This window comes from Charadrius vociferus, unplaced genomic scaffold (assembly GCF_000708025.1).
Source record: "Charadrius vociferus isolate BGI_N301 unplaced genomic scaffold, ASM70802v2 scaffold291, whole genome shotgun sequence".
NCBI lineage: Eukaryota > Metazoa > Chordata > Aves > Charadriiformes > Charadriidae > Charadrius > Charadrius vociferus.
In genome coordinates this window covers 6,528-15,519 of record NW_009646958.1, presented here as the reverse complement: position 1 = coordinate 15,519, position 8,992 = coordinate 6,528, and the positions used below count along the sequence as shown (strand labels likewise).

General features: G+C 61.7%; 1 protein-coding gene across 1 annotated transcript in view; it reads left to right on the top strand.

The window, feature by feature from the left end:
• The first annotated feature begins 269 nt into the window (after positions 1–269).
• Positions 270–8,992, top strand: part of PIK3R2 (phosphoinositide-3-kinase, regulatory subunit 2 (beta)) — a 10,293-nt gene continuing 1,570 nt past the window's right edge. Inside the window, exons 1-12 of the mRNA XM_009895157.1 lie at positions 270–609; positions 4,112–4,204; positions 4,740–4,802; positions 5,871–6,002; positions 6,205–6,349; positions 6,651–6,736; positions 7,048–7,153; positions 7,261–7,359; positions 7,514–7,694; positions 7,913–8,038; positions 8,316–8,458; positions 8,657–8,833. Of these exons, the coding sequence (XP_009893459.1) occupies positions 270–609; positions 4,112–4,204; positions 4,740–4,802; positions 5,871–6,002; positions 6,205–6,349; positions 6,651–6,736; positions 7,048–7,153; positions 7,261–7,359; positions 7,514–7,694; positions 7,913–8,038; positions 8,316–8,458; positions 8,657–8,833 (1,691 nt within the window). The remainder of the gene's footprint in view (positions 610–4,111; positions 4,205–4,739; positions 4,803–5,870; positions 6,003–6,204; positions 6,350–6,650; positions 6,737–7,047; positions 7,154–7,260; positions 7,360–7,513; positions 7,695–7,912; positions 8,039–8,315; positions 8,459–8,656; positions 8,834–8,992) is intronic.

Genomic DNA, 8,992 nt, shown 5'->3' with positions numbered 1-8,992 from the left:
GTTTCTTTGCTGCATGCCCGCTCGCGAGTGCTGGATTATGTTTGTCTCCTTCTCCCTTTGCTCCATAATCTGGCTGAATCGTGGTTTCAAGCTAAGGAAAAGGGGCTGCACCTAAGCGCACCGAGGCACCTGGACCAGGCTTCTGAGGTGCTGATTCACGCAGAGACGTTCACAGTGCTGATGGGGGAGAGCTGCCTCTGAGATCCCTCCTCTCCTGCCCGAAACGTGCTGCCTCGTCATCCAGAGCCGTTCTCCCCACGACAGAGAGAATGGGCAGCACTGATGGGTTCCAGTACCGCGCGCTCTACCCCTACCGCAAGGAGCGTGAGGAGGACATTGATCTGCTGCCTGGGGACATCCTGGTGGTGAGCAAGGGCGCCCTGCAAGCCTTGGGCTTCAAAGATGGGGATGAGCAGACCCCCAATCAGATCGGGTGGATCCTGGGTGTCAACGAGCGGACCAAGCAGAAGGGTGACTTTCCCGGCACGTACGTGGAGTATGTGGGGCCCGTGAAGATCTCCGTCCCTTCTCACCGGCCCCGAGTGCAGAGACCCCTACCCGCGACGCCAGGGGCCAGCGGCTGCCGGCTGCAGGAGGCTCCGGAGCAAGGTAAGCCCTGCTGCCTGCCGCGTTGCTCCAAGACACCTCCACTCTCGGCATCCAGCAGATGAGGGGGTGTGAGTGGCTTCACAGGACAGCGGTGAAGCCCTCACCTCGGCTCGGCAGCGCTGAATTGCTCTGCTGGCAGCAGTGCGGTCGAGTTGCCTGGGAGTTGTGGGCTTACGCTCGGTCCTGGCTGAGAGAAAAGCATGTTGTTCCTCCAGCTTATCGATCGCTTCTTGGGGTGATACTTGTCCCGCTCTTACCTCTCCACGATCCTTCTCCCTCTCTGGCCCGTGATCTTTCATCCATCTCCCTGCTCCGCGGAGAGTTTTGCTCCACTCCCTCCCTTTAGGAATAAGCCCTGACCTCTCCCAACCACATCCCTGCCTCTGCCTCTAGAGCGCCGGGGGCATTGCTCCCTGCCAAGAGCCGCTCAGCCCCGCTGAGACACACAATTACTTGTCTCTGGGCAAGAGGAGAAAAGTCAGGGTCTAAAAGAGTACTTCTGAGAACTGGAGCTAATTGCTTGTCTGCCTGGCACTCGTCCCTCCCCCGTGATCCGCAGAGCTCTCGCTGGGGCTGGGCAGGAGCCCTCAGGCATGGCATGGGCCGTCCTGCCCCTGCGGCTGCCTCCCAGCCGGCGCTGCGCTTGGCACGGACCCGATCCGGGAGCTGGGAGAGCCACCGTGCCTCAGCGCTGCCCGTAGAGCTGTGGCAGCTGCCTTCTCTTTGCCTATTTTTTTTTTTTTTTCGGCTCCCAGGCACATAAGCTCTGTGGCAGGGACTCAGCAAGCCCCGGGTGCTCTGAGGCAGCAAACAGGGGTGGATAGCCACACTTTGCCATCCTGTGCCTTGCAGAAGGCCTCGTGCTGGTGCACATGGGAGGAGCGGGGTCAGCAGCAGGAGTTGGTGGGCATCAGAGCACGCTCTTGGCTGGCAGTCCTGTGTCTTCCCCGTCCCTCTCTGCCTGGGAGCCACAGCCATCCCATCAGATGCTTCTAGCTGTGCAAAACATCTCTGAGGTCTTAAGGAAAGGAAAGGAGCCCCTGCGTCAGAAACCAGGGTGGTGGGGCTGGCTGCCTCCCATGTTCCTGCTCCCAGAGCCAGAGGGGTGGCCCCAGGAAGCGTCTCCGCAGGGTGGGAATGCAGCCGGGCCGTACGTTTGGGTTGGCAGCGAGAGCCGCTGACCTGAGTCATCCCACTCGCAACCTGCCTTTCCAAGAAAGCAGCTCCTCTTGGGAGCCTGGGGCATGCTCTGCGGTGGATGCGTTGGCCTTGCCTATATCCAGCCCTGCGCTCCCTCGGGGGCTGTATTTATGTCTTCATGGGCTCTCTCCTCTTCTTCTCAAGCAGCACTTGGTGGAGGTGTGTCTGGGTGGTCAAAACCGCTGCCCTGCACAGGGGAGGGGATCTTTGGGATGTGGAAGAAGATGTGCCAAAGCTCCCGACACACAGAAAAGACATGTTTGGGGAAAAAAAAAACAAAAGCCAACCTGTCTGCATCCCATCTGGGGATGGAGCAGAGAGAGAGTCAGGTACTAGGGCACGCAAGGGGGGCACCAGCCCTGTCCCCATCCCCTCTGGGTGCATCTCCACAACCAACCTCCACCTTGGGCACAGCCGGGGCCTGCAGGGTGGTAATTCAAATGTGAAGGTCCAGGTGTGGGGAGACACATTTTTGCAACCGAGAAACTGTATTTAAGCCAAGCCCGTGTTATTTCTTCGTGGTCTGCACTTTGGGAGGTGCAGGGATGTCTCCTGGCTGCCCCACGAAACTCATAGCTGGCAGCAATTCTGCCCTGTTTCCCGGGTCCTGCCCTGGGTGGCAGGGATCCCTTAGCCCCGCTGTGTCACACAGGGAGCAGGGCTGGTGCCACAGCTGTCACACCGCCCGGGAGCAGGGCTGGCCCCGCAGAGCGACCAGACCCGGGGCTTTCTGCCGGTGAATTTACGAGCTGCTGGTGTTTGCCTTCCGCGGAGAACGTGAGCGGAAAATGTGGCTCGGAAATATTTCCGCAGCTGCCCCGGCCGTGCTGAGAGCAGCCTTGTTCGCAGCGGCCCAGCCCAGAGGCCCGGCAGGCTCGGGAGCCGCTGCTGGCTCCGGCACAGGCTGCCTGATAAAAAAAAAAAAAAAGAAAAAAAAGAAAAAGGCAAGCTGCTGCCTGCTGAAGCAGCACATTCCCATCCGGGCCACGTGGGCAGCACCAGTATTTACTCTCCCTTCAGCCCTTCCCAAGGGTCAGGCTCGGAGCTGCCAGCCTGGCAGCTTGCCTGCAGCTTCCCCACCCTGACCAGCACCACGCTGGGCACCGTTGCCGTGCCCAGGGGCTCTCTCTGCTGAGGGTATGCCCCCCTCCAGCAGCCCAGGTCCTTGCAGCGCTGCTGGGTGCTTGCCCCGTTTGCTCCCCGTTCTGCAGCTGCACCAACGCGAGCTGCTTTGTCTTCCCTGCGAGGCTGTGGGTGCAGGAGGCTCGGCCGGGTGCAGAGTTTCAGCTTGCTGTGCCTCGTGGTGAGACCACGTCGGGCAAGTTCGGGTCAGATCCATGACAACAGAGCTGTGTTTCGCAATGGGGCGCAGCTTTTTTTGGCTCTTCTTCCCCAAAGCGGAGCGTGATGGCTGTCCTCACCGACCGTGGACTCCCCAGGGTCTGTCCGGTGCTGTGGACTGGCCCAGAGGAGCCTCCTGCACCGGCTGGTGCTCAGCTGGAAGCAAGACGGGGTCTGGCACCACTTGCCCTTCAGCAAGCCTCCCGCTGGCAGCTGCCCGGCCGGCCCTGCGTGCTCCTGCCCCAGCATGCATCACCCCTCCAGCACAGGGGAAGGGGGGTGCCCAGAGCCGGGACCTCAAGATCTTCTGGAGGTGGCAGTGAAATGCCACCCGATACGGTGCCGTAGATCCCCCGGGAAGGGAGACGGGACCCCAGTCCCGTGCCGTGGGCTGTCTGTGCCCTGTAACAGCTTGCACGGAGGCTGTGGACTGGCGGGGAGGGGGAGTCAGAGGGCTGGTTTCCATGTTAAACGAGCAATCAAGGCCAGGAATTTGCTGACACGGCGTTCTGTCTGAATCGCTGGATTAATCACAGCTCACCACCGTGAGCGAGCTCCCTGGCCGCGCTCCTCCGCCAGCCCTGCGCTGGGCAGGGACCTGCCTGAGCTCCGGGAGCCCTGCTAACCCCTGCGCTGCCTGCTCAGGTGCCGGGGTCCCCAGGGAGATAGGCTCTGCCTCCTAGCCTCCGCAGGGAGCGGTAGGGATCCCCCTATGCACACCCCATCGGGAGCTCGGAGCAAGGCCGGGCTCAACAAGTGCCGTGCCGGTTTCTGGGCCAGCTCAGTGGTTCCCTGTGGCCTCCACGCAGCGTTCGTGTGGGCTGTGTCTTCACAGCAGGGACCATGGCTTTCCTCCGCTCTTGGACGCTGCTGTTGGGAGCAGCGTTGGTTGTGCCCTGGTCCGGCTTCGCTGCAGAGTGTCTGCTGGGGATGACCCCTTCTCTCCCTCCCTCTCCCCCAGGATCTCCTCTCCCAGACTTGCAGGAGCAGTTCAGCCCTCCTGAGATTGCACCACCGCTGCTGGTGAAGCTGGTGGAAGCTATTGAGAAGAAAGGTAAGGGGGGATGCTGAGAACCAAGGGGCTGATACCTCCCTGAAGCCCCCCAGTGAGGGCAGAGGGGGAGGCAGCTGTCTTTAAAAGCTGTTGGCATTGGACCGAGCTCTGTGGGACATGCAGGACGCAGCTGCCTGCGGGAGGGGGGAGTCTCCAGCTCCTCTCTGGCTTGAGCTGTTGTTCCCCAGAGCTGGGCTGGATGCCGCTGTGCCATCCCGCGCAGAGGCCTGGGGTGAGGCTGCTGGCTCCGCATGCAGGGTGCCTACGCGCCCCAGATGGGTGCTGGGGTTTGGGATGCGCTTCCAGCCCATATCTGTGCCATAGGAGAGAAACGGGACCACTGAACCGGGTGTCCTGGGGGCCAAGGGGGCTGCGGCAGCATCTGCAGGAGGTTGGCTTGGACACCATCCAGGCCTGGTTAGCCATGCCACAGCCATTGCCCGGCCGGCGTGCTGCTGCCGGGCTGGCACCGAAACGGTGCGTGCTCTGGGAGCTGCGCAGCTCACAGCTAACAGCAGTGTCCCCGCTTCCGCAGGGTTAGACAGCGAGATGTTGTACAGGACATCTGGCTCCGAACTGAGGCAAGCGCTGAGAACCGGTAAGAACCAGCTCCGCGTGGTGAGGAGGCGAATCTGCTCAGATGGAGGAGATTAGTGGATGTGACAGCGCCAGCAGTAATGCAATCCAGGCCAAACTCGCCTGTCCCCGGCAGTTCCTGACTCCCGGCACGCTGCCTGTGGGGCTGGGCCATCCCTGTCCCGACACGTCCCCCTCTCGTGTGGAAGGGACAGGAGGGGGGGATTCCCGACACCGTCTGTGGGTTGGGGTAAAGGGACGTGGCGCCGACTCGGGAGACTCGCAGGTCACCAAGTGAACCCCTGCTCTTGTCTCCTGCTGTCTCTTCGGGGTGCCCCGCTCTCGAGGTGCTCTGCCGACGGGCTGGTGGAGGCTTCTCTGGCTCTGTCACACCACTAATCTGCAGGGGAGGATCTTTCAGCTCAGCTTGGTGGCTGGAGCCTTGGCTCCGCTGTGCCGGCGGCTGATGTCTCTGCCGGGAAGCCTTCGGAGCTGTCTGCCTCTCGGCTGGGTTTGGGCCTTATCCAGCACCACACTGGCTTGTCCCCATCCGCAGAGATTCTTGCAAACCCCAACTACATGGTGTTGTCAGCTTTGGTCGCGTTGCTTTTGGGACAGGCTTTATGTGCTGTCCCGACAGCCTGCGCCTTGCCTTTGTGGGACAGCACGGTTCGAGGGAGACATTTTCCCCGTTGGGTTCAGTGCGTGGCTGGTCCGTCTGAGCTTGTCTCTACCAGCAGCAGGGAACAGAATTGTCATGAGTCGTGCGTGCCCAGGATTCCAGTGGCAGGGCTCAGGGCAAGGGGTGTGGGCACCCGAAATGGCCTCTACACCCTCCCGGGGGTGGGCCTGCCTGCATTCCCAGAGCCAGCTTATTTCTGGGGCGCAGGGGGCACTTCCAGGAGTCCTCTTGTGGTGTGGGCTGCTCGAGGGCTGCCTGAGCTCCCTCCTGGTGCCAACCTGCCGTGTCCCGTGATAGCTGGCTGGGTGGTACGCCATGGTCTCTGGGATGGGTGCTGGCAGCGCCGGAGCTGCTGGCTGGGTGCCCGGTGTTGTGCCCGCCACCCATGGGAGATCTGTGCCCTGGCAGATTGGACCCTGGGCGACTTGGAGCTCTTCGACGTGCACTCTCTGGGCGAGGCGCTGCGAGGCTACCTGCAGGACCTGCCCTCCCCCGTGGTGCCGCTGTCCGTGCATGGAGACATCCTTCGCGTCCTGCAGGGTAAGGGTTTCCCCTGGCCCCCCTTGGGAACGGGTGGCTGGGCAAGACGGATGCGTTTGGGGTATTAAAATAAGTCCTGTCCCTATGGGGTCTGGCGCATGGCCCCCGCTGCCGACAGCACTCCCACACTGTGACGCAGCTGGAGCGTGGACAGCAGTGCTGGCTGTCCCAACCCTTCCATCGTGTCTTGTGCTCTCCCCAGAGATCCCCCAGCCGGAGAATTGCCGGAAGCAGCTGCTGCTGGCCCTGGAGTCGCCTGCGGTCCCGCTCCAGAACACGAACAGCCTCCACCCTCGGGTCCTGGGAGAGATCTTCGGTCCTCTTCTCCTCCGGCTGCCTGGCGCCAGGTACACGAGGCTCTCGATTCCAGCCATGTACCAAGTGTCAGCCACTGTGCCTGCCAGGACGAGGAGTCCCGCCTGTAACAGCAGGTCTGCCTGCAGCCCCTGCCTCGCGGCGTGTGGGATTAAACTGCTGGCAGCGCACAGATATGGGACTCAAAGCCAGGGCAGAGCCCTTGTTTCTGGGTCAGCCTGGGATCTGGCAGCTGGGATGAACCAGATGACCCCAGGGGCCCCTTTGCCTGGGGGGCACGGGAGCAGTGCCAGATTCTCCCCCACAACCGCTGATCTTGGCTCCTCTTTGCAGCCCAGAACTGAGTCCTGACTTCTCCGTGCTGTTTCTGGAGACACTTCTGCAGACGAAGGAGTTGGAGCCAGAACAGTTGCCTCCAGGTACTGAGATGCCCTTTCCTTGGAGCCCAAGGCGCTGGCGTTTTGTGCTCTGTGGGTGTGGAGTCTCTGCCCCCGTGAGCGGGTTGCCGAGGGCATTTGTGTAGCCCGGCTGTGCCTGGGTGCCTGCTCGAGGCGCTCATCTGCTGCTGTAGATGTGCCTGGAGCAGCTCCTGGCAGCCTGGCGGCCAAGCGGAGCTTCCCAGGATGGTCACTGCAGGGAGGGGGACTCAGTGCTCCAAGGAATTACCCTTGGCAAAGGTGGGGAGTGGGGATTTGGGCTCACCCTGCTTCAATCCTGCTTTCTCTTACAGCTTTGCCTCCAAAACCGCCTAAGCCAAAGCCCAGCGCAGCCAGCCTGGCCAACGGGAACAGCGTGCCCTTGCAGGACGCCGAGTGGTACTGGGGTGACATTTCCCGGTAAGGGGGTGGCTGGCAACTCACATCCTGGGTGCCCTGTCTCTGTCGGGTTATCTAGGGGAGTTCTGCCTGCACCTCACAGGCTGTGACAATCATGTTCTTTGTAGGGAGGAGGTGAACGAGAAGCTACGGGACACGCCAGATGGTACCTTCTTGGTGCGCGATGCCTCCAGCAAGATCCAGGGGGAGTACACGCTCACGCTCAGGTAGGGCGCTGGGGTCCCCCGAGAGCCTCCGCTGCTCTGGGGTGGAGTTGTCGGCACGTGTCCCTGTGCTTACGGCTGCCTGGATGCCCAGATGTCAGGCTGGTGCAGGGTGCAGGGGTGGTGGTAAGTGCCCTCTCTCCCCTCCCCGCTACAGGAAGGGAGGCAATAACAAGCTGATCAAGATCTTTCACCGGGAAGGGAAGTATGGCTTCTCAGAGCCCCTCACTTTCGGCTCGGTGGTGGAGCTCATCACCCATTACCGGCACGAGTCACTTGCCCAGTACAACGCCAAGCTGGACACCAGGCTGCTCTACCCCATCTCCAAATACCAGCAGGTGAGGGCTGTGCCACAGGGACACGGCTGGACAGCACAGCCTGAACCAGGGGCATTTGCTCGTCCATCTCTGGCCCTTTGGTAGATGATGGTGTCCCACCTCTTCCCCCTGGTGGGACATTGCTTTGTGGGGTGACAAGCATCTTGTGGGGCTTCATGGGACCTTGCAGAGGGGCAGTAGGGCAGAGCAGGTCCTGACTGAGGCTGTGCATATGGCAGGACCAAGTGGTGAAAGAGGACAGCGTGGAAGCCGTCGGGGAGCAGCTGAAGGTCTATCACCAGCAGTACCAGGACAAGAGCTGGGAGTACGACCTGCTGTACGAGGAGTACACGCGCACTTCCCAGGTACGCAGGCGCTGCCTTCCCCGTGGGCTGCACTGGCATCCCCTCGTCGCTGGCAGCCATGCTGCTGTGCGCAGAGCAGAGCAGAGCTGGGGTACCCACTGCCTCATTTATCTGCTCCTGGACTTGAGGGGACTCCCCAGAGAATGGGCTTTGGAGAGGGGGATATTTTGGCTGCAGCAAGGACAGTGCTGCTTTGGGGCTGGGGGGGGAGGGCATGAGAACGGGCAGAAACCTGCCCAAATCTTCCCCCTTCCTCAGCTCTCCCCTCCCTTTTCAGGAGCTGCAGATGAAGAGGACGGCGATTGAGGCCTTCAATGAAACGATCAAGATCTTCGAGGAGCAGTGTCAGACGCAGGAGAAATGCAGCAAGGAGTACATCGAGCGCTTCCGACGAGAGGGCAACGAGAAGGAGGTGCAAAGGTGAGGATGGGGGTGTTGGTGACCTGCCCTGCCTGGGTAAGGGCTCTGGGGGCTGGAAGGATCATCCCGGCCCTGCGCAGAGCCGAAGCGTGTGCAATCCTTGTCTCTCCAGCAGCATGCTGTGGGCTGGAGCTGGCAGGCTGCCTCCTCTGCCTCCCCCACTCTGGCTCACAGCCTAAACCCCCCTCCTTCTCCCAGGATCCTCATGAACTCGGAGAAGCTCAAGTCTCGCATCACGGAGATCCACGACAGCAAGATGAAGCTGGAGCAGGACTTGAAGAAACAAGCCTCGGAGAACCGGGAGATCGACAAGCGCATGAACAGCCTCAAGCCAGACCTCATGCAGCTGCGCAAACTGCGGGACCAGTATTTGGTGTACGTAGTGCCTGCCCCCGCGGAGGGCTGGGAGTGGGGCCCTGTTGCCCCTCCAGCCCAGCCCGGGAGCGATCCAGCTGGCTCCGTGAGGGCTTTGAGGCTTGTTGGACCGGCTTGCGTGCTGCTCGGTGCAGGAGCGAGCCCGGCAGCCTGCAGCCT